Source organism: Sinocyclocheilus rhinocerous, unplaced genomic scaffold (assembly GCF_001515625.1).
Source record: "Sinocyclocheilus rhinocerous isolate Xijiao unplaced genomic scaffold, SAMN03320098_v1.1 scaffold637, whole genome shotgun sequence".
Classification (NCBI taxonomy): domain Eukaryota; kingdom Metazoa; phylum Chordata; class Actinopteri; order Cypriniformes; family Cyprinidae; genus Sinocyclocheilus; species Sinocyclocheilus rhinocerous.
In genome coordinates this window covers 56,196-82,258 of record NW_015662933.1, presented here as the reverse complement: position 1 = coordinate 82,258, position 26,063 = coordinate 56,196, and the positions used below count along the sequence as shown (strand labels likewise).

The following is a 26,063-nucleotide window of genomic DNA, read 5'->3' as shown; positions in this document are numbered from 1 at the left end:
TAAATATTGTAAAATCTTATGTAAATATGACATAAGACACTCACTGACGTTATATTAAAAGCACCTTTTCTGTTCAGTAAAAGTTGAGACTATTTCTGAGGCGAAATCCACGTCCGCGGTTTTTTCAATATAAGCTCTTTTCGGAATATTTCCGCCTTCCATGAAATCTCAAAATACTACCGAACTCAAACAATGAATGATGACTTTACATTTTTAATCTTTACTTACCATAAACCGTCTTTCACTCGCACTCGCTTCCATCTGAAGACGCTGAGAAAATGGCGGCTTCTCGCACTGGTGTCGTCCGATGTTAACGTGACATGAGTGCTCTCTTTCACGTCCACGTTCCCAACCCAGCACCACTGGGTTATAGATCAAGACCAATTTTCAACCCAAATTGGGTTAAAACAACCCAACGTCCTTACCCAGCGGTCTCAACCCAGCATTTGGGTTGAAAAAACAACCCAGCGTTTTTTTAGTGAACAAGCAACCTCAAACTCTCTGCACAAAAAAAAAAAAACCCTACAAACATAAAGTTTGTTTTGAAAACTTTCAGTAATTTCAAAAGGAGCCAAAAGCATGCATCAAAATTATGTATATCATGTTTCAGTATGTCATGTTTTTTATTCATAATCTATTTATTGTCCAGTATAGGCCAATAACCCTTTCCATTGCAGACTGGATTGTTGGTAATGTGTGCATTCTTTTAAGTCTTGCAGAATTGGATATTTACTGGGTGTCATAAAACGGTTACATTCATGTAAAATCAAATGAGAACACTTTAGATTTCCATTATGTGCTAATTCTTCTGTCTCTTTCTCACACACAACAGAGCAAGAAACATGCCAACAAAGTGCGTCTGTTCTACATGCTCCACCCAGAAGATGGAGGTCCACCATCCAAAAGACTGAGACCAGACAATCCGGTATTTTCTAAAGCTTGTATAATAAAACTTCATTTTAGATTATGGTCTTCCTCTCTCTTATGCTTATTATTAATAATGCAGTATATCTGGACATCTGGAGACACAATGTAATTTCATTGAAATACCAAGCCAAGTGGCATCTGCAAATTATTTATTGTTTTATAATATAAAGCCTAAACAACATGTATTTTTGTGCAATGTTTTACATGAAAAGTGTCCTTGTGCAATTTTTTCAAAATTGTTTCAATGTGTGCTCAGATACTGAAGTCTGCAATCAAACACCAGAGATTAAAATCAAATGATCTGAGCTATTACATACACATAAATTTTGTATTCTTACTATATCACAAATTAGTTTTTGCATACTCTAAATGAGAACATTTAAGGGGAAAACAACACTTACACTTAACAATTAAAAATAAAATAATCAAATAACTATATTATTATATAAATATTAACCTAAAGAGACAATTTTGTCTTCGGTGAAATGCTAAATGAGGGCAGTGGAGATTACAGGCACTGAGCTTTGATTTTTCTCTTGTTTTTTTTTTTAACTCCTCAGAGACAGAATGTTAATGTTCCATTTCCCCAAAAGGCAAATGACGGGCACAGCAGTCATCTAATGTCTTCATGGACTCTGAATTAAGCCATGATTAACACAAGCTGTTTAGGATTCAGATAGACAACTTGGAGAGGCGATGAAGAGTTTCAGGGCTTTTTATTCTTTTCTGGCAGTTCTTAATAAAACATCTTAATGATCCCAGTGCGGATTGATGATTTGACATACAGACACATACATGTTGTTCTGACTGGTTATGAAGTGCCTGAGCGTTTGTTAATGCTTTCAGAAGGGTGTCTGAGGGGAGGAGATGTTAGTTTATCACTCGCATTCAATAAAACCATCCAGCTACCATTCTGATTGAATCGTAGTCTGTACTCTTATACAGAGCTCATTAGTGGGACTGTTTATGAATAATTCTTCTTGGTACCAGGCAGTCCTCGGCAATGACTGTGCCGTCACTTTCAAACCTCCTTCTGAGCGGATTGAGGCAGACTGGCCACAAATCAAATCCAAACACAAAACGAAGAAAGTACAAGCCTCTAGACCAGTGGTTCCCAAACCTGTCCTGGAGGACCCCCTGCCCTGCACATTTTGTATGTCTCCCTAATCAGACACACCCAATTTAGTTCTTGCAGTCTCTACTAATGAGCTGATGAGTGGAATCAGGTGTGTTAGATAAGGGAGACATATACAAAAGGTGCAGGGCAAGGGGGTCTCCAGGACAGGTTTGGGAACCACTGCTCTAGACTAAAGAAACCAGTGCTGGACAAACTTTCACTGACTGAAACTTTGAGTCTGTCACTTCGCAACTCTTTTCTCCACTCCACACAAGTCAATTCAGACTTCTCTGTCAAGAATAGATGGATTGAAGCAGATCTTTCTCACATTTGCTCAGCTATCAGTTTGGAATCAGTCAGAGATACCGTGTGCCCTGTCAATGCTGTCTCCCACAGGACAGAAAATCACACAAGATCTCCTTTCACATCGTTCTTATTGTCTAAGACAGGCATGTACAGAGAAACAGACCCTCAGAGACTTAATTATTTCTTCAAGACAGAAATGATTAAATGGAGATAAAATTGAAACTCCTGCTTTTTCCTGAGAAAAAGACTCCAGTAATCTCATATATGTCTCCTCTACAGTTTCAAAAGAGATCTCAATGTCTCAAGCTGTGCCCAGATTTGCTAAGATATCAAAGTCTGCAATCAAAAGTCAGAGAATCAGTCAGTCAGTCAATATGAAATCAAACATGTTTCTGTTTTTAAATCATTTAGGGATTTTAGGGGAAAACATCTGAGACAAAGTGGATAGTTAAATGAAACATCACTGATTAAGTTTCATGAACTAAGAAAGATCTGGCTTCAATTTCTCATTATGTTCACACTGCACCCAATTCCAAACTTTAGGACTCATTCGGACTGTCATTTTGTAAATGAAATCAGATCAATGTTACAATGTACACCGGGGGTCTCAAAACTCTGTCCTGGAGGGCCGGTGTCCTGCAGAGTTTAGCACCAACTTGCCTTAACACCCCTGCCTGGAAGTTTCTAGTATGCCTTGTTTCTAGTAAGCTGGTTCAGGTGTGTTTGATTAGGGTTGGAGCTAGAGGTCTGCATTCCCGTGACCCGACCGGATTTTTTGCGCCGCGGGATTAAATTCCCGAATAAAACACGGTAGCGGTCGGTAACTTGAACAGGAGCGGGTGGTCTAACAATATCCCGTTCCCGACGTCTATTTAGAACAGCATATCTGCGCTTTATTCTTATTGACCACCGGTACAGCCTGCACTCGGACTGTTATGCACGCGCTGCACGCATGCTTTAAACGTCACACGTTTTATTTGCGTGGTCTGTGCGCAGCATGTGCATAACGATGCTCAGAGCAGGCTGTACAATTTTGTGCAGACTACACTTTTATTTGTCAGCCTATCTCTCTTTCTTTCAGTAGCGGAAATTTAAATGTGAGATTCTGGAAACGAGATCTAAATTTAGCGGGAACGGTCGGGTCAAGAAGACAATTATTCTAAGAGGACAGCGGGTGAACAAAGACTGAATATATAGCGGGAGCGGGTGGGTGCGGAATAGAACCTTGCGGGAGCGGGACTAAAAAAACAGTCCCACGCAGACCTCTAGTTGGAGCTAATCTCTGCAGGACACCGGCCCTCCAGGACCGAGTCTGGAGACCCTTGGTGTAGACAGTATCTTCTCGGTTGCCACCATAATAAATTAGGTGCCAAACAAATGCCAAAAAACATATAAGACTATAGCTGTCATTGCTGAAAGAGGGAAGATAAAAAAACTCATTTACAATTCAGTACGTAGTGAATGCCACACAATCGTAAATGAATTCAGACAGCTGCAGATATGGCTTAACTTTGTGCATGGTGTTACAGTCATGTCACATAATGAATGATCTAAAAACCCCAAACTTGAAATCTCATAAGACTGAAATAGATTAAAAAAAATTAAAAAAAATTTTAATCAGATTTGCTAAACTCTTATTTGTGTGGGCTACAAACAACTAAACAGATTTGAGCCAAAGAGTCCAAATAATAATAAATAAATCAACATCAATTAAATGTGCTATTCAGTATCATTAATACACTGTTATAGTTTGTCAGTATTTTGAATTAGATTTTATATTTTTCACTTATAATTTAAGTTTTAGTTTATTTAGTTTTTGTTATTTTAGTTCCACAATAATGTACAGTATTTGAAAAATAATGTGTTTTTTGAACATTAAAGCATGTCAACATATTCTGTTAGACCAAATACACAAAATAATGATCTTTAAAAAAGCATCATATGACCCCTTTAATTGTTTAAATTTTTAGTTAGTTAACGATAATAACTCTAAATAAATAATCAGATTTTTGTTGCCTGTCCAAACAAAGCCAAAGAGTATGAAAGCCCATTTCCACCTCAGAATTAAAAACTTGAATCCAAGTTGTGATTCTGTTTCTCATAATTGTGACCTAAAATAACGTCAACTGTGACTTTAAATCTTGCAACTGCAAATTTACATCTCTAAAAGTAGCTTTATACCTTGCAATGTGACATTATTTCTCATTTTAAACTTTACCTCATGATTACCTTTTTAAATTTTTTACACTGAGGTGAAAACAGGCTTCTATAATGGAGATATTCCAGTTACCTCTTAAAACTCGCCTTGTTTTCCTGACTCCTTGACTTCATAAGAAAGGAAGTGAGTTACACTGAGGCTGTGGAAAGCGTGTTTGAGTTTCCTTTTCAAAAATGTCAAGCAGAAGTACTAAGACTCGCAGGAGAACAAAAGAGGAAAGTAGGTCGGAAAGGTGCTTGGAGATATTAAAAAAAAATCTTTCTTTGCTTTAGTGGCTCTCCATCAGGTAGAATGAAAGTTAAAGGATGTTAAAGAATTTTTTTTGTTTGTTTGTTCTCCTCTATTCTCCTCCATTTTTCTAAATCTATATTCTGTATGCCGCTTTTAACCGGCACAATTAATGTGACTCTGTGACTTTCCTCCTTCGGGCTGTATTTTTAGCTTGTTTTCACACCCTTCCCAACATTACAACAGAGGAATGAGAGAGTGGAGGAGAGAGATAAACAGTCTCCTAATTAAATGATCTTTGTTAACAACAGAACAGGACCAGACACTGCCAGAGCATCACACACACACATGCTTACACATATTCACAACTTCACACACCAGCACCTTCACTCAAACATGCTCACACACTCACTTTGCTTTCATTATCAAACCTAAAATAGGTCATATGTAAATGCACGCAGACAAATGTGTAGGTGACAAGTCACTGGCGAGGAAGAAAATGGCAAGTTTGAATGAAAAAGCGAGATGTAAAATTGACTTCATCTTCTGTGAATGCTATTAAAAAAAACATTGCACATTCAATCGAGCAGGAATTCCGTTTTATTCTGTGTCTATTGGTCTTTCTCACCTGTGTTTTGGTAGTTTATTTTAGGTCTTGTTGACTGCTTCAGGTTTCACAGTGTTATTTATTGGATTACACTCGGCTTGTCCCCTCTAGAGGTGTGAGGAGAATGTTTGCCCTGGTTCTGGGATCATAATCATCATAATAATCCATATGCACAGGCCCTGTGGACCTGAAAACCATTGAGAGGATGCCTGGACTCGAACACAAATGCCTTGAAAGCAAAGAATCACAAAAAGCATGAAGAAATAAGCTTTTACCAACAAATCTCAAATTAAGACAGTTTCAGTCCCCGCTGGGGATCACCGCAGCCCTGATGGGTTCTGTTTTTTATTCTGTTTATGATTTCAAGGGCATATATGGTTAGAGGAGGGTGATAAAACTAAAACAATTAAATCCTGATCATTTTTTTACCCTGGTATTTTCTCTGAAAAGTATGGTTTTGTTTAAATTAGAAGAACTATTATTTCAACCAAACAGCTCAAACGCTAAAGCAACATTTTTTTTTCCTCAGTGTCCTGATGTGAAGACTCAACTAATGTATTGAAGCCAAAAATATTAAGCCGATATATATATATATATATATATATATATATAGTTTTTTTTCAGGATTATTTGATGAACAGAGAGTAGAAAAGAACAGCATTTTTTTATTTACTGTCAACTTTGATCAATTTAATGGATCCTTGCTGAATAGAAGTATTAAAGTTTTAATTAATACAAAAAGAACATCAATAACTGATAGCGATGAAGAAAGGAAAACTATAATAATCCCCAATAACCAATAAGGTACTTACATATTGTGCAAATCGATCAGAAATACATAATATTTTATACATCACCCAGCCTTTATACAGTGTGCAGTGCCTGCGCTTCCAAAACAAACTGAAATGAGTTGCATGCATTGCACAAAACACACATCATATGCATACACTCACATACAGTGATGAGAGCAGCCTGAGCTGTGACAGTGAGCTGCAAACGTACCGTTTTACATGAGCGGAGCAGTGCTGGGATGGGAAAACACGTCTGTGAGCTCAGAGCACTACACACTCACCTCTCCTGCAAACAGCAGTCAGAACACAAATGTTCACTGGCCGGCTCACTGGAATCAGGTCACAGGCACAGCGAAACAGAACTAGGCCATGAAGTTTGAACTTATTTGTGTTTCCTTTCAGCAGGGAGGTGACGGCGAACACTCTGGTCCCCTAACACACACACACAGAGCAACAGCTCTGAGACGATCGCTCTGGCCCAGACGTGTAAAATAGAGCCTGCTCCTGTGTGACAAAGAGTGCAGTGAGAACAGGTTCACATTTCACTCAAATGTGCCAGTATGCGCCACTTCTGGCATAACATGACAGCACATTCGGCAATGGTACAATTCATGAGAACTGTGAGGAAATGCATATAGCTACACTGCCGTTCAAAAGTTTGGGATCAGTACGATTTTTAATGTCTCTTATGCTCATCAAGGCTGCAATTATTTAATAAACCTTTGAATGACAGTGTATATAATGAGCATATATATTATTATTTATTTTCCTGATAAATTTGCTATATATATTACATGCAAATTCACTGAAAATTATTTGAGTTTTATATATAAACACACACACACATATATATATATATATATATATACTCAAAACATGGCATCCAGTTCCCAAAGCATAGCATAGAGAAGTCTATTTTTGCTGAGATATAAAGGTTTATTTTTTTATTATTATTATCTTTTTTACAGTTGCAAGCAGCTCATATATATGGCTGGCCTCACCTTGAAATGCTGATTTTAATGTGATGAATCTGAAAGCAGAGCACAGCTGAGCCCGTGTTTGTCACTTGCAAGGTCTGATACATCAACTCCAATCACACTAAAACATTAAAAGTATTGTTTTATGGAGATGAGGGGTTTGGGTTTATATAATGATATTGTAGGACAGGACCCAGAGGAGCATTGTATTGCTCAGTGGTTGTTCTTTCAGAGCTCTCAGTTGTTTCTTTTTACATGTCTACAATCTCAGATGTTTCTCCTAAAATTCCCTAAAAATAGAAACTAATGAGACATTTGTTGTCATGCAGTCAGTATAGAGCTTTACAATTAATGGATACCATTGCTCAGAAGATTTAATATTGGATAAATTTGATGAGAAATGTTTGTATTTAAGTACTAAAAATAATGAAACAAACATATACATTAAATATAAAAAATAATAATAATAATAATGTCTAAACATTTATGTATAAATGAACATTTTCCTGAGAAACAAACTTGTGTAGGATAAGTAAAAAAATTTTTTTTTTTCTTCTTAAGAAAGTCTTTTGAACTTTCTATTCATTAAAGAATCAAAATATGCATTACATTTTCCACAAAAATATTAAGCAGCACAACTGTTTTCAACACTGATGATAAAAAATATTTATTGAGCTGCAAATCAGCGTATTAGAATGATTTCTGAAGGATCATGAGACACTGAAGACTGGAGTAATGATGCTGAAAATTCAGCTTTACCATCACAGATATAAATTACATTTTAAAATATATTAAAATAGAATATAGCAATTGTAATAAATGCAATTGTAATCATAATTCACAATTTTACTGTTTTTACTGTAGTTTGCTTAAATAAATACAGCCTTGGTGAGCATAAGAGACTTAATTCAAAAGCTTAGGAATGGTAGTATATTTCATATTATTACTATAAAACTTGGCAAAAATATTGATTTTTTTTTTTTTTTACTTCTTTGTAATTCTGCGACTTAGGAAATGTCTCCATTTGCCCCACATTTCTCTCTTGGCTTTTTAGGAGTAACAATTGAGAGGTTATAGAGTTGTGGCAGAGCTGCTGTGGTGGTCAGGTGTCATGCTGTCATGGGTGCTGTCCAGCTTTTCAAACTCACTGAACAAGGTGAGGAGGAACAGAGCTGTCAATACCAATGAAGATTTTATCATGGGCACCGAAAGTCAACGAGACGGCTGCCCCGAGGGAGCGTGACAGAGAGAGCTGTCTGAATATTCATTTGACAGAATATCTACAAAGAGACAGAGCCGAGATGCTGTGAGAAGTGAGAGAGAGAAAGAGGGATACAGAAAGAGAAACAGACCATCACACCTTCCAGTGGAAATGCATCTCAGATTTTCCATGACTGCTGTTTTACAGACATTTTGCTGACGAAGGGTCCCTCCTGAGTGCTGCTTTGCACCTTTTTTTTTTTAAGTGCAGAAATGTCAGCAGTGATGGTTGAGCAGAATGCAGATACAAACCTGGCCTAAGACTGGGGAAAATGTCTGAGACAACATGCTTGAGCCAAACTTTTTCTCTACTCTGGAATGAAAATATGGCAGATTTATTTTTAAATGTCTGATTCAGATCGAGCAGATGCTATTTGCAGTATCAACAACAATAGTTCACTCAAAAAAACGAAAAAATCTGTCATCATTTACTCACCCTTATGTTGTTCCAAACTGGATGGGGTTTTTTTCAGTGCTGAAGGTGCATTCAGTGATTTTCTTCATCATTAAAAAGCTTTACACACACAAATGCATAGTAGGTGAGTTGAGGTTAATTGGGACATTTCTTCCCAGTCATCTTAATGACAAAACGTGTCCCAATTTACCTGAATTCACCCCCGCTTTAACATTTTGATGTATTCCTCACACAGAACTATTGGATAGCTTCAGATGACTTGAAATATAGCTCACAAGACAACTTTATGGTGCCTTTTCTCCTTTTTGGAGCTCGACATTATCCCTTCCCATTCACTTGCATTTAAAAGTATTATTATCATTAAAACAATAAGGGTGAGTACACTACTGTTCAAAAGTTTGTGTTCGTTTTTTTTTTCTCCAAGGTTGCATTTATTCGATCATAAACACAGTAAAAAATAATATTGTAATTTTTTCCTAATGGAAAAACTGAATTTCAGCATCATTACTCCAGTCTTCAGTGTCACATGATACTTCAGAAATCATTCTAATATGCTGATTTGGTGCCCAAGGAACATTTCTTATTATTATCAACATTGAACACAGTTGTGCTGCTTAGTATTTTTGTGAAAATCATGAATAGAATATAATGATATAATGAATAGAATGTTGAAACAAACAGCATTTATTTGAAATAGAAATCTTTTATAACATGATAAATGTCTTTACTGTCATTTTCTATCAATTTAATATGTCCTCACTAAATAAAACTATTAATTTCTTTTAAAAAAAACGTAATCGGACCGTAATCATTTGAACGGTAGTGTATATGATTCAATTTGTGATTTTTGGTATATTCAAGTCATCAACTTTATGGTGCCTTTTCTCCTTTTTGGAGCTCGACATTATCCCTTCCCATTCACTTGCATTTAAAAGTATTATTATCATTAAAACAATAAGGGTGAGTACACTACTGTTCAAAAGTTTGTGTTCGTTTTTTTTTTCTCCAAGGTTGCATTTATTCGATCATAAACACAGTAAAAAATAATATTGTAATTTTTTCCTAATGGAAAAACTGAATTTCAGCATCATTACTCCAGTCTTCAGTGTCACATGATACTTCAGAAATCATTCTAATATGCTGATTTGGTGCCCAAGGAACATTTCTTATTATTATCAACATTGAACACAGTTGTGCTGCTTAGTATTTTTGTGAAAATCATGAATAGAATATAATGATATAATGAATAGAATGTTGAAACAAACAGCATTTATTTGAAATAGAAATCTTTTATAACATGATAAATGTCTTTACTGTCATTTTCTATCAATTTAATATGTCCTCACTAAATAAAACTATTAATTTCTTTTTAAAAAAACGTAATCGGACCGTAATCATTTGAACGGTAGTGTATATGATTCAATTTGTCATTTTTGGTATATTCAAGTCATGAAGCATCAAAGTAGTCTGACACAATACAGTATATTTTTCTGAAACACTCATAATCATCTTAAACATCACAGATTTTCTGTTTTAGACTCCATGTGGCTTCCTTTATGCTCTCAGGTTTTCCACTCGTCATCTCCTCTGATATCAGTCTGGAAAGATCTCACACACAGTTTTACAACAGGAATCAGTCTGTCATTTCTTAAAGTTCTTCTGCTCTCTTCACTGAGATTGTGATTCTAATTGCATTCAGCAGCTACTGATTTTATCTTGCTGGACTACATTTACATTTATCTGCAATATTTATTTGTATCATTAAACAGATCTAATATTTTTATTTTAAAGATTTTGCTGTTATGTAGGTCTAACAATGCTAAATCTTTCCAGGTTCCCCACGCAAACTGTTAAAACATCCCCTGGGCTCCACATACCTCTGGGCTCCACTGATCTAAGGCTGCTCTAAAGGAGTGTTTGGTGTGTTCATTTCAGTAACTGATTTTGTTGTGTTTATAAGAGATGATAAGCTGGACTGTTGCTTTGATCAGGACAGTTCTTGGCTTCTCTTTTCACCTGGTTTACTTAAAGCTGACCTTTTTCCTGCTGCACTGGATCAGGACCTGACTCAGAGCGGGGGGTTGGGAGAATGCCAAGGGCCCCGTCTGTGCTAGAATTGATAGTGGCCCTGTAATCCACAGTTCAGTCTCCAGAGACGAGAAGGACAGTTCAAGCCACTGGCAGCAGCTCGCAGCACACACAATGTGGCCAAAATCATACGATTGTCTCTGTGCGTTTTTACTGACATATGAATATTCAAAATATCTTCTGGCTGTTAGATTCTGGAATCTGAAGCACATCTAATCAGTTTCTGATGACCAGAGAACACTGGCTGAATATTTTATTTGTTTGTTTTCTTGCCATCCATCTGAAATTAATGTGATGACTACCACAATTTTGGAACATATTTTAAATTTTAGCACATCTCACATTACTGCCTCCAAATCACAATCATTGTATTCCTCATTTGTGAAAAATAATCAATCTAGTATATGAGAAATAACTGGAGCAATATGTCTGTCACAAATGCACAACTGGACATTTGTATATGCATTTAAGGTCTGATCTTAAGATTAATTAATTATAATTTTTTTCCTTTACTTACTAATGGAATACTAGAGACTATGGCTGGGTAATATATTAAATCTAAAATATTTTTGCATCTTATTGTCAATTATATATGTATATATTTCTAATATATATATATATATATATATATATAGTTATATAATATCAGTTTGTGTATTTACTCTGGTATGGTCTAAGGAATCATTTCATCCATTGTTGCCCAAAAAAAAGAAAAAAAGTAATGTTCTACACTTTTTCACAATGAACACGGGAAATAAAAATTTTATAATACTTATTAACAAACAACCAATAATAATAAAACAAATTATTCATACCTTAAACCATCAATAACCAAAACTTTTCAATTTGACATTGAGATGTGCTATATATGTGACAATGTGATTCATGTGCTATATGTCCTGTACTTCTATCTTTTTTTTAGGACAGTGCAGAGAATGAGGTGGACAGAAACAAATGCTGTACGCTCTGCAACATGTTCTTCACTTCTGCCATCGTGGCTCAGTCACACTACCAGGGCAAAACGCACGCTAAGAGAGTTCGCTTGGTGCTGGGGGAGACACCAAGTCTGCCAGCATCCACAGGTAAAAGACACTCAACTAAATGCATTCTAGTGTTGTTTAGTTTCTTTAGATACTACTTCATAAAAGCATGCTAAAAAATAATCTTGTTTTTGGTCTTTTTTCACTTTTACTGAGAATAGAGACACTATACAGTGGTGGATTAGACCCAGAGGTGTGTTCAGACAGTGTGTAGGAACGTAGCGACTGGTTCATGCTTGAAGCCCAGAGCGCTAAACTCAACCTAAAGTTCAGTTCTGTCAGGCAGGCTTTGTTTATGCCCGCCGGCCCAGCTGTGTGTGCAGTGGTAATGAAGCTTTACACAAGCTCCAGTGAGCGTCCTACAACACTACAGGGATATTCAGACACAAGACATCAAGAAACATACTGTAAGATTGCACTGTAGAGTCGTGCAGAGTAGCTATCTGTTAAATGTGCAAAACTGTGAAAAGGAAGCCTTTAAGCAATGAGCAGACAATCACAAGTGCTCAGAATATGAGATGAGAATGATCTAGAATATCTCATGTGTCACTGCTGAATCTAATTCTAATGCCTCATTTGAACTAAGCGATATACAGTTGTGGTCAAAATTTTACATACACTCTGCAGTATCTGAAGGATCATATAAAATGCATGTTATTTTTTATTTAGTACTGACCTGAATAAGATATTTCACATAAAAGACGTGTACATATAGTCCACAAGAGAAAATAATAGTTGAATTTATAAAAATTACCCCGTTCAAAAATTTTGACCACAACTGTAGCTAAAAGACATACACTACTGTAAAAAAAAAAAAGCTTATCGACCCCAAACTTTTAAAACGTTTTTGAAAGAAGTCTCTAACCTAGGCTGAAATTTATTTTATTAAAAATACAGAAAATACAGTAAAATTCTAAAATATTATTGTAATTTAAAATAACTTTTCTATTTTGTGTAATTTATTCCTGTGATGGCAACGTTGAGTTATAATATGCTGATTTGTTGCTCAAGAAATGTTTCTTATTATTATCAATGTTAGTATTTTTTATTTTATTACAAATAGAAAGTTCGAAAGCACAGCAATTATTTGAATAGAAATACTTTAATTATTATAAATGTATTTCCAGTCACTTTTGATCAATTTAATCTGTCTTTGCAGAATAAAAGTATTAAGTTATTAAAAAAAAAAAAAAACAATTACTGACCCCAAACTTGTAATATATCTCAATATTTTTTTTTCAGTCTTTTGATGATATTTAGTATTTTTATTGATCATTTTGTATTTTGTCTAATCAATATTGCTAAGTTATTAAAGTGCTTTCAAACTTAAAAAATTAAGGCTCGCACAAGTAGTATAAAAATCAAGTCAATCTAGAACTTAGTCAATTTAGAAACTTAATGGAGAACTAAATAAATGCAATAAACTTTACCACATTACCACATTTCAATCACGTAATCACATAAGAATGCATAAGGCTGAAATAGTCAAGAAAACAACATTTGAATGGATTTCATCTGGATTAAATTGCATGAATTTAATACATTGGGTTTGGTGTTAAGAACAGAGCATTAAGCAAAATGCCTGAGGAATATTAGTGCAGCCTTGAAAACGCAGTAATAAACTCCTGACATCAATACATGATGTTTATGTCTCTGATGATATTAATTCACAATCCTAACAAATAGTTTTATCTATGCTCAGTGTCAATGAATAATTCAGAACGGCGGTTGTTTACAGACGAATGGACATGCTGTGATTTATAGCATTTAAAAGAGAAACAACAGCATCATATTATTAGATTTCCTTTACCAGTAAAGTTCTTGGAAAAAGTAGAGCCAATAGAGTGTTTGAAGTGATGAAGAGGACCCACTCATGCATCTGAGGTATCAGAGATGAAGCGTGAACAATGATGAACAACATTCATGTGCGCTGACAGAAGAAACACAGTCTGTCAGATTGCAGAAGTATCCGTTTTCTTGTTTGAAGCACAAAACTGCCTGAGAATAAGGTTGTGCAGAAACTGCCTGAAGCAGTGGGAATTTGTGTGACTCAGGGTCAATGTCATGTATAAACTCACTGTAATTATATTGAGCTTATAAATGAATAATGGTTAATAAAAGAGAGAGCAAGCCATTCCTCCCATCCGTCCATATTGATCAATTCATCCACGAACCTACCTAACTAACCATCCACCCACCTAACCACCCACCCAGTGTAAACAAGGAGTGTCTGTAGGTTGCTTATGGTTGCCAAGCAATTTTACAACATTCAACTAAAGTGTGTATATCAGCTCATTTTTAATAATTTAGATATTTACTAGATCATTTTACTATAATATTTTATAAACCCAGCTGACAGGTGAGCTGTTTTGGCATTACATTTAGAATAAAGAGGGGTAGAATAAAAGAAAATGTAGTATGTTGGCATTCAAAAAAATGTATTCCGTAAAATTGGTATTATATATATATATATATATATACACACAAATGATTTCTATTCCAAATAAATAATGTTTTTTTTTTTTAAGTTTATATTCATAAAAGAATCTGGCATTACATTTAGAATAAAGAGGGGTAGAATAAAAGAAAATGTAGTATGTTGGCATTCAAAAAAATGTATTCCGTAAAATTGGTATTATATATATATATATATATATACACACAAATGATTTCTATTCCAAATAAATAATGTTTTTTTTTTTTAAGTTTATATTCATAAAAGAATCTTGGGGGGGTGGGGGGTGATAAATATTTATTGAGAACCAAATCAGACACATATCAGTAATGATTTCTGAAAGATCATGTGACGCTGAAGACTGGAGTAATGGCTGCTGAAAATTTAGCTTTGACATCACAGGAATAAATTACATTTAATAGAAAACATTTTAAATTATGATATTATTTTACAATATTACTGTTTTTTTACAGCCTTGATATTTCAAATCTTACCAACCCTAAACTTATTAGAGACTTTGAATTGGCGTGTATCACACATTTCCATCAGCATATTGCCCTGAACAAATCACCTCTCAATTGGATTTTGCACTATGAAACTAAATATATAGTTCAGTCATGAAACTCTGGATGGCACAGAGGACAAACAGGAGGCATGTGTTTCTATCTTTAGCCTGTCAATGACTATTGAATTTCATTTCCTGTCATAAGGGAAATGATTTAAATCAAGCAGGGTAGTGTGTCTTACAGCCCTCCAGACTAATTCCACTAATGTTCCTGGTTCTCCATGTACAGTAGATATTATAACAAGCGCTTGATGGTGAGCATGCAGTCATCATGGTTCACTCTCAGCTTTATTTGTCTTGTTTTTTAGTCTTTCATGACACACAGATGAGATGAGATCACATAGCAGACGGCTTTAGCAAAGCAATATAAAAGGACTTTTCCGCAAATTTAAAGAGAAAGTGGTGGAACGGGCGTTTCAGGAGAGATTAGAGTCAAAAGTAACCTTCGTGAAAATCCAGAGTGCTGTTTGCTCAGGAAAACTCATCAGACGAGGATCGGTGTTGACAGTCGAAGCGGATGTGATGGAGTTGCCCTTGAGATCTTTACCTGCCCATCCCCCATCTATTTCTGCTCATCTTGTCACTCCAGATCTAGCTTTAGGGTTCATCTGCAACATCTGTCTCTGCACATCATGCACGCTCAGGAATACATACATAGATATGTGTGTTAGTGATGTTCAAAACGGTTTTATATTCAGCCCTGCATAAACACAGTTTTAAAACGCCCACCGGACCCTGATCAGACACTAAATGGATGTTCACACAGCATGGACTCTTGCTTTTAAAAGGAGCTCAACAAAATGAAACAAAACGCAAGGGTCTCGAGACGTGTTTTTAAAAGTCAGTCGAACTGTTTTTAACTCAACACATCTTCTTAAAAACACTCATAATTGCCTCGAAATGTATTGTCGAATGCTGTGAATTTGGTACAAAAGCAGTGCTTTGATGGGTGTAGCGATAGTGCTTTAAGAGCGTGAATTTATGGACGCAACTTGTCAGAGGATTTTAGCGTGCTGGCAGTTCAGCAGTAGCACACTGTCAGCATGCTAAAAAATCCAGTTTGAGAAGCTCTCTTTATTATTTTGTTAATACTACAGATAAAAAGGCCCACTAATAAACCATTCTGACCCATTCCTAATGTGTGTATGCTGGTTTTGTCAAACCACTGAAAGCTGATTTTAAGTTATCCATGCACAGTGATTTGAATCATCTTTGCTAATGCGAGTGAGATGTGGGTGGTGAGAACAGAGAGGTGTAGTTACTGTAAGTGTTCTTGGTTGCTACAGTATGACAAATCAACTAAATCAAATGATCAACTTCTTAGCAACTAGTGTCCACTTTAAGATTACATCCAACCATCAAAGACCCATATATATACTCTAGATGAATAAGGATATTGCCAAATTTTGATCAAAACAGATGGCAGTGGTGTCATGTCGTGTGACTTTGCCATGCTGGTAGATTCAAAGTATTTTTCCGCCAAACCTGTTGCTATGATACGTTTCAGAATTCAAACTGCTGTTATATGTACTTATAACCCATAGCTATTAAAAAAAAAAAGTGTTACTCTACTGATTTAAATAGAGTATTAGTTTTACTACAGTGGGTCTCTGAGCGTTAAAGGGATATTTCACCCAAAAATGAAAAGTCTGTAATTTGCTCACCCTCATGTCTTTCCAAACTTGTATGACTTTCTTCTGTGGAACATAAAAGAAGATATTTTGAGAAACGTCTCTTTTTCTATACAATGGAAGTCAATGGTCAGCAAAACTGTTTGGTTACCAACGTTCTTAAAAAACATCTCCTTTAGTGTTCCGAAGAATTTTCGGTAACACTTTAGTTTATGGACCAATTCTCACTATTAACTAGTTGCTTATTAGCATGCATATTACTAGCATATTGGCTGTTTATTAGTACTTATAAAGCACATATTAATGCCTTATTCTGCATGACAATAGTCTACATCCCTAACCCTACCCAAAACCTAAACCTTTACAACTATCTTACTAACTATTAATAAGCAGCAAATCAGAAGTTTATTGAGTCAAAAAATTGTAGCTAATAGTTAGTTAATAGTGAGAATTGGTTCCCGAACTAAAGTGTGACCAGATTTTCATTTTTGAATGAATTGTCCCTTTAAAAGAAAGCAACCTTTCTGTAAATGCTCACTTACAACATTTAGAAGACGGATTCTATTGCATTTTCTCTTTTATATTAATTGACTTTTTTATAAACATTTAGAGTTAGTTTGCCTAAAAAAAATAAAAAAAAATTCTGTCACCATTTACTCAGTTCCAAACCTCTTTTTATACTCTTTTCCTCTATTGGAACACAACAATTAGATGTTTAGCAGAATGTCCATACTTCTCTTGTCCATACAATGAACTAAATTAAGTATATTCCATTCCATTCCATGAATTACAAAACAGTACAGTAAAAAGTTTTAAAAAAAATCTTATGTATGATCTTTTTTCAGCATCTATTGGATTTAAAAGTCCAGTAAACAATCACAGTGTGTTTAGCTCATTCTAACCTGCGGCACTGTCGCCTTTGGGGTTGGTAACCATGGTAACAAGTCCCACGGTGTCTTCGAGAGTGTCACCTGGAAGATCAATGCATCTGCTTGCTTTTTCCTCATAAGATGGAGGAGGGTAACCTAACTCAGGGGTGAATTTTCATCTCCACATGCACTGACCCTCTCTTGACCTGCATAGCTGTTCAGTAGATTAGGCTTGGAGCCATCAGTGTGTTTGGACATTTTGGACAGCAGGACAGTTTCAGCTGCACTCAACAGAATATTTACTGTATAGGCTCCTAAAGGTCATCTATATTGATGGATATTTATAGATAATGAATGTATATTCTGTTCTGTGCAGAGTCAGCTCCGCCCACCCCTCAGACCACAGACCCGCCCCCTCCCTCGTGGCAGCCGCTGACCAATCATGGTGAGGCAGGCAAGTACTGCTGCTTGTGTGGCGCCTGGTTCAACAACCCACTGATGGCACAGCAACACTACGAAGGCAAGAAGCATAAGAGAAATGCGGCACGGGCGCGACTACTGGAGCAGCTGGCTGGCAGTCTGGATGCGAATGAAAGCACAGGTCAGTCTTCAACTGCCTGAGTCAGAGATGTCATGTGACTAATCACATTTGGAGTCACACGAAACTGTCATGACAACACTGATTGTCTGATGGTGCCTCAAGAATACACACAGTTCCAAACCCTTCACTAGCAACTATACAGAGCAGTAACGTCAATGCAGACAAATAAATAAATAAAACTAAATAAGTTACTTTCACTAAGAGCCATCCAACAATAATAATTCACTGGGAGAACATCTACTACAATATAATGAAATAATTGACAGTTATGTGTTTTTTTTTTTTTTTACACAAAAATAAAGAAGATAAAAGAAAGTACCAATTTAATAGTTTGGGGTTGGTAAGATTTTTTAAAATGTTTTTTATGCTCACAAAGGCTGCATTGATCAAAAAAGTAAAAGTAATTGTAAAATATTATTACAATTTATTTTCTATTTATATTTTAAAGTGTAATTTATTCCTGTGATGGCAAAGCTGAATTTTCATTACTCCAGTCTTTTTTAATGGAGCACCAATGGAGAAAGACAGGTCATTTAACCATACTAACCTGCTAACTTTGACCTCATTGACTGTTGTCAAGTTAATTTTTAACAACAAAAAACTACATCTTTTTTTCCCTCTTTAGTGAATAACTAAACTAAGGGTGTTTACGCGGCAGCAATGTACTAAAAAAATTTTATGCATTTTGTGGCACTCATATTGTTTGCATACATCCAGATTTTTTCAAATTAAAAAATCACTTATCTCCCCTACTTCTGCTCCCCATAGTTGAATCTTGTCAGTGACTTTCAGGGGTGTGAAGTAACAAATTACAAATAATCATGTTACTGTAATTAAGTAGCTTTTATCAGAAATTGTACTTTGAGTAGTTAAAAAATTGTGTAATTTTACTTGTGTACATTTTAATTGATGTATGTGTAGTTTTACTCCGGTATTTTCCCTCTTTTTGTGGTTGTTACATTTTAAGTTTATTTTTATCCATCAACGTGATTGGATATGGAGAGAGTAATTGGTCTCATGACTCTCGTCAAATCAAACAGTGTTAGAAAACAGTGTTGCCAAGTCTGCGGTTATGTCCCAAGGAATTGGGCTACTTTAACACTGTTGCCGTGGACTGTTTTTCATGTCCGCGGGTTGAAACAACCCCAATAATGTGATAATTAGCCCCTGTAATCCGATTTTTTTTTTTTTCTGCTTACTAAATTATCTGTATATAGGCTAGCCTATATACAGGGCCTGAAATTTGGTGTGAGTTTTCGGGTATTGCGTATAATGTTAATAACTCACGCAAGAGCCATGTTCATAATGCGGGGAATTATGCATCCAGTATCCTGTTTTTCTTTCATCTTTTCATCTCTGTAATATTTTTTTTTCCCCGTGTTGTTTTGATATATTTTAAAGAGTTGACAGTCAAAATGTAAAACTGTTGGATGACAGATATTCTTCATTCTTTCTGACAAACAAAAGAATATGTGAATTAGAGTATGTACAGTATTTTCTACATTTTTTTATTGCAGTGGACAGCTTTTATTATAAAGGTGTATAATCTCCAGCTCAGTACTCACTACTCATGCGTACTTTTAATTAAGCTACTCTTTTGCTCGAATAGTGCACATTTGCTTTTGGACAAGTACTTTTTACTCTACTCACACTACATTTTTTGCAATGTAATGGTACTTTTACGTGAGTATACTTTTTCAGTACTCTTTCCACCCCTGGTGACTTTGTGCTCTTCAAATACATATTTCACATTGATGTAATCACTAGACACATTAGTCATACAGTGTGTGATCCAGATATCCTGACAGATCCCATAATCCAGTTCAAATAAAACGTTAGTCACATTGCAGTAGTTGCTCTGGGGTTTGAACAAGGTTGAGTCGAGTATTGCCTTCGGATACATCTCAAAAACTAGATCCGTAATCCTTGAGAGGTACTTTCCCCTAGGCAAATTTGCAAAAAGCTTGTCACTTATCTTTAGGAACTAAGACTCAAAGCTCTTTGATTTTGATTCGCCTGCTACTGAATTGAACAAGTCAGTCCGATTCTGGCTTATTTTGTTCAGTAGATGTTTTAAGAAGAAAACAGAACATTTTTGAACACTTTGACGAAGTATGTCTTTTGTCAATACTTTTTAGAGCTCTAAACCTTACAGAAGAGAGAGGGTCCTATTTTAATTCAAACGAAAACACAATAAGTGATCTTAAAGGGATAGTTCAACCAAAAATGTCATTACTCACCCTCATGTTGTTCCAAACCTGTATTTATTTATTTCTGTGGAATACAAAACAAAAAATGCCCATAAAAAGATGTCATGATGCAGTGATTGGCTGATCAAGATGATTGGCATTTCAACTGAACATATATACTGTACACACAATGCTGTTTGTACCCCACAAACTTTCAAAATCTTCTTTTGTGTTACATGTTTGTCATTAATTAGACAGAAATGTACTATGTGATTGTTCACCATTTATCTTCAATGTTGCACTGTATGTTTTTCAATGTTGCCATATAATAATCATGTGACATGCAAAAACAAATAGTGTTTCTGTCATCAGACCTGCACTAATGTGTTTAAAATTGCTATTTTTAAACTGAATGCAAGCCTGAATAAGGCCTAAGAGCTCCAGCTATTGTATAAGCATCAGAAGACATTGGATATATTGCACGAGTCACATTGAATACTATTATGGGTCTCCCTGGAGTGAACTATTTCTTTAAGGGAAACGGAAAAGTTTGGACATCATGTGCAGAAAAAACCCTGTAGCCAACAATGCCAAAGGTATTAAAAAGGAGACATAGATAACCAATGTGTGAGGGTAGAAAGACTGGCCTAATGTTCTCTTAAATACCAGCAAACTGATCAGTCCCAGGGTAATCTGAGCTTCGGTCTCATGGGACATCAGTCACAGTGAAGAGTATTGTCCAAAAGGAGTATATGGACATGTGCCAAGGCTCAGCAGGTAACTGAGATTCTGCATTACCAGAGATAGAAACACACAAATCACAATGCAGAGGATGAGCAAGCCAAGGCGGCATGTTTTATTTTTAACTGCTGTTCACAATCCTGCCTGTAAAGTCTGTCATAAAGTCATGCATTTAAAAGGTCTTGGGGGACAAACCTGTTGTGCGTTACATATCTGGTGTAGAGAAGCACAGTTCCTTTCAAGTCAAATCCTGTAGAATCTGCAGTTGTTTTGGTCTTTGTCAAGACTAGAGACAACAAAAACGAAAATATTACATTGACGCTGGCATTCTGCATAAGAGGTAATCATTTTCCCCGGCCATGACACAGCAGGGTGCCCTTGTCAGGAGCTTTTCTCTGTAAATGTCACTTCTATTGAAATATCAGCAGAAATGCTGCTGATTACAAAAGCGTCTCATCAAGGTGTTCCTCACTCGCAAACATCACATCTCTGTATAGGTGCTGTTAGTTCAGCTTAAAGGTGCACTAGGCGATTTTTGAAAAACGCTTTTGACCACTGTGTCGGACCGAGTCCCAAAACAAACTCGCAGCCAATCAGCAGTAAGGGGCGTGTCTAGTAATGACAGGTAGAAGCGAGCGCTCAGTGAGTGCACAGGGCGAATATTAGCAGATCGACTATAGATAGCGAGAGATGGCAGATAAAAAAAAGAGGAAAATTTCGGAGGAACAAAACATTAAAAAGAAGGGTTACGATCAGGCAAGAGGTAGGATCCGCGTAAATATTGGAGCAGCTTTCCAGCGGTGGAGAGAAATCAAGGAGTGGGAAGGCCTGATCGGACCCTGAGGTTGTTTTGTTTCTTGTTGACAAGTGAGTTACGTTGATTTAGCTTTTTCACACAACTAATCTCTGTTGGCTTTTGCTTGAATATGCTGCGGCCGGCAGGCATAGCAGATTCCGCCATTGTCGCTGCCAGGGTTGTGTACATACGTGTGGGGCGGAGTTATAAAAATAGGGGCGAGGTCCTGTTGGGGTGTGGGCGTGTTTGTTTTGGTGCTTTCAAATATCAACATCGGTTGGCAAAAATCGCTTAGTGCATCATGAAATCTGCGTTCATGCCAAATCCCCACAAAACCATATCCCCCTTGGACCACAAGGGATAGTTGTTTGTGCTGCTGGATAATGTGAGTCGAATCATCTTGTTGTATCTTATGTAAATACAGTCATAATTTTGCCCAGATGGAATATGACAACCTTTTCCTCATTTTCTGCTTTGGACAAAATCTGCTGAATTTTATCTAACTGTGTGTTTTCTGTTCATCATATAAAGTGATTGTATCTCTTCACAAGACTTGAATTAAACTGCTCCATTCATACAGATCCTTTTTAGATCTTTTGGTTACCTGGACTTTTAATGGAGGGACAGAAACCTCGCAGGTTTCATTAAAAATATGTTTGGAACAACATAAGGGTGATTAAATGACAGAATGTTCTATGAACTTATCCTTTTAATGCCGGAAATAATAATAAATATACATTTGCCAGTGATTACTATTCAAGCATTACAGAGCAATAATATAGTGCAATTATAGTATTCCAAGAAATGATTATAACCATTGTTATTATTATTATCTTAAATAAATAAATATATGAATACATGAATGAATGGATAGCACAAAATTGTGTATGTTAGAGTAGCAGGATTTATTATTATTATTATTGGTGGTTTACTTAGCTAGATTTATACTTAGCAGAATAAATAAATAAAGTGAGCAGAGCACATTAGCATTTAAAGAGACATGCAACGAAATGGGTCGCTGTGAACAGAGCTGTTTTTGACAAGGTAAAAAGGGTGGTGTTTTACATGACCACTGAGGAATTTTTAAACAAAGTATGTTACAGACATTTCATGAAGACCCTAAACAATCATATCAAATTGTGGAAAATGGGCATCCAATGTCCCCTTTAAGAATTCGTTGTCACATATTAAGAAATAATCCCATAATTTTTAGTAAATCGTGGCCATGTTGGACTCATCCGTTCCCTTGTTTTAGCAAACCATGGCCACTTTGTACAAATTCGTTCCCTTGTTTTATTTAATTTAAAACAAGGGAACGAATTAGTACAATGTGGCCACGATTTATTAAAATGAGTGAATTTATTAAGTTGTGGGAACTTTTGTAGATGTTATTTAACTAAAATGAGGGAACGAATAGTAAATTGTGGCCATGATTTGACTAAAAACGAGGCAACAATTTAATAAAACAAGGGATCAAATTCTTAATTTTTGGCCATGATAAATATATTTTTGTCCGCATGTCATGTGTGTGCTTATTTTGGTTCCTTAATGGTGATTTCTGGTGCATTTTGAAGCTTGACAGATAAGGTCACAATGAAGTGTCGTTGTATGGAAAGGATTCCACTAGAAAGTATAACAGCATCGAGACAAGTAAATAAGGACAGACCCACTTTGGGGCCCAACTGGGGATAGGTTTTAGCAAGATAACATATTTAAAACACTGCCCTGCTTCATATCCAGTTTCTGAGCATCTCGATCTCCTGAGCTCTGCCTGCGGTTTGGTCATCCTTCAGGGAGCTGTCAAGACTTCTTTTGGCCTGTCCTCTCTCATTCATCATCCTCATTAGCAGCCTGCACACGAACACAGGGTCCATGTAACAAACAGATAAACACACATGTCCTTTTTTAAAAGGAAAGGACTGAGAAAATTGGGGGGATGCAAAAGAACGGCGTTTCACATGGATGTAGCTATTCATTACCATTTGAGCTTCTCATCAGGTACAGGAAGCCACTGGTAGGGCTCATCTCAGAGGTGACTGCTAGCGGATCCCGGCCCAGACTCTTGGCTATTTTTGTGGAGAACACTTCAGTGTAATTGCCTTCCAACTGAGGCTATATTTTGTTGCTGAGAAAATTGGAGCGCAGCACAGCCCTCTCCTGCTGCAAACAGGTTTTCATTTCCCCCTAAACAAAAAAGCAGGGAGAGTGACAAGCTTTAGGATGTAAATACCAGCTCGGCGCTGAAGAGCCTCCTGCCATTTTGTGAAGGGGGGATATTGAAAGTGCAGCAATTTGCCCTGTTTAAAATTGCAAGAGCAGTTTATGTGCTTCACAGAATCTGTAAAAATTCAAGAACAAGCCAGCACCTCCTTCCTGCTCCGTTCATATCCACCTTGACAGGCAGGATTAAAATTGACATTCATACTGTATTATTATTGCCATGACTGTGTAATATATTGAAAGTAGGGATAGAATGATATAATTGAGTGCAGCTATTCATTATCATAACCCAGTGGATACGGTCTCAATTGTGAAATGTAGGATTTGATGAACATAGCAGATATGAATCCTCAATAAAATGTGTGTAATTGCTGGAAGAATCATCTTGGGAATTATCCTTATGTATGAATTTGGTAGTGACATGATTAGATGATCATTAGATTTGCTACAGTAAAACTTAAAGGGGTCATATGATGCGATTTCAATTTGTCCTTTCTCTTTGGAGTGTTACAAGCTCTTGGTGCAAGAAGATCTGTAAAGTTGCAAAGACTAAAGTCTCAAATCCAAAGAGATATTCTTTATAAAAGTTAAGAGTCAGCCACGCCTACCTAAAACGGCTCGTTCTAACACACCCCCACATACCTACGTCACTATGTGGGAAGATTTGCATAACGCCGCCCAAATGTTCATGCAAAGAAAGAAGGCGTAACTTTTATTCTCGCTGTAGTATTGTTGCTGCCGCCGCCATGTCGTAAAGACACTGTGTGCCTCGTTGTGAAAGCAAAACTACTTTGTTTGGTCTTCCAAAAGAGGACGATATCTCCTTCGTCATGCCTGGAGCTGATCCGTGCTGGTTGCTCAGGAAATACTACAACTTTGCGCTGTGGATCACCGGATCGGATTTCACCGTAGACGAAGTGGAGTCCAGCCCGGGGTCGTCACATGTGCTTGCCGCAAGCCCGCCGGACGCTCTTTGGATCACCGGATCGGATTTCACCGTAGACGAAGTGGAGTCCAGCCCGGGGTCGTCACATGTGGTTGCCGCAAGCCCGCCGGACGCTCCTTCGTCTTACATAATTGACTCATGGGATTTATGCACAATATAATATAACGCAATATTAGAGCACTGTTCATAAAACCATTATGTGTGAGAGAATGAAAACTATTCTCAAACGAGCGTGTTCTGCTTTCAGAGATGATGATGTATGTTTTGTAGACTAACTATCTATCTATCTATCTATCTATCTATCTAGTAGACTGGTACAGCTATTCAGTTCAGTTCAAATTTATTTCTGTAGCTTTTTTCACAATGCACAGCTGAGGTCAAATTTTAAATAGATGAGAGCTAACATGAGATATTGCACTGCAACAGTTTGAAGAATCTGTGTAAGAACACCCCCTGAAGGTTGGACATTTGATTGTAATGACTTGTTCCCTTCCTGAAATGGCACTTAAAGAGCACTTGTCTCAAGTAATGGTTGCTAGATGAACCTCTTACACAATAAACATTTCAAAACCCATCTGGGTTCCATAAGCCTCGGTCTCTGTCTCTCAGAGGAAGTGATGGATGAGAAAGAACCGAAGAAAAGATTCTCAGTGTTGCCACTCTCAGGAGCTCAGCTAATTTGAGCTGTTTTCCTTTTCTAGATTAAAGGGGTCATATGATGCGATTTCAAGTTTTCCTTTCTCTTTGGAGTGTTACAAGCTCTTGGTGCATAAAGAAGATCTTTAAAGTCTCAAATCCAAAGAGATATTCTTTATAAAAGTTAAGAGTCAGCCACGCCTACCTAAAATGGCTCATTCTAACACGCCCCCACATGTCTACGTCAATATGTGGAAATATTAGCATAATGCCGCCCAAATGTGCACGCAAAGAAAGAAGGCGTGGTTTCAGGAACAGCAGTAGTGTTGATGCAGCCATGTCAGGGAGACGCTGTGCAACCCTCTGACACCTTGGCAATTGAATCGCCATTGGCTAGTACATTTTTTTGTTTACTCGCCAGACTGAAATACTATACTATA

General features: G+C 36.6%; 1 protein-coding gene across 1 annotated transcript in view; it reads left to right on the top strand.

Moving 5' to 3' along the window:
* The window catches only part of LOC107728442 (zinc finger matrin-type protein 4-like), a 73,900-nt gene that overhangs the window by 39,820 nt on the left and 8,017 nt on the right, over positions 1-26,063 (top strand). Inside the window, exons 3-5 of the mRNA XM_016538605.1 lie at positions 833-925; positions 11,857-12,016; positions 17,871-18,095. Coding sequence (XP_016394091.1) covers positions 833-925; positions 11,857-12,016; positions 17,871-18,095 — 478 coding nt within the window. The remainder of the gene's footprint in view (positions 1-832; positions 926-11,856; positions 12,017-17,870; positions 18,096-26,063) is intronic.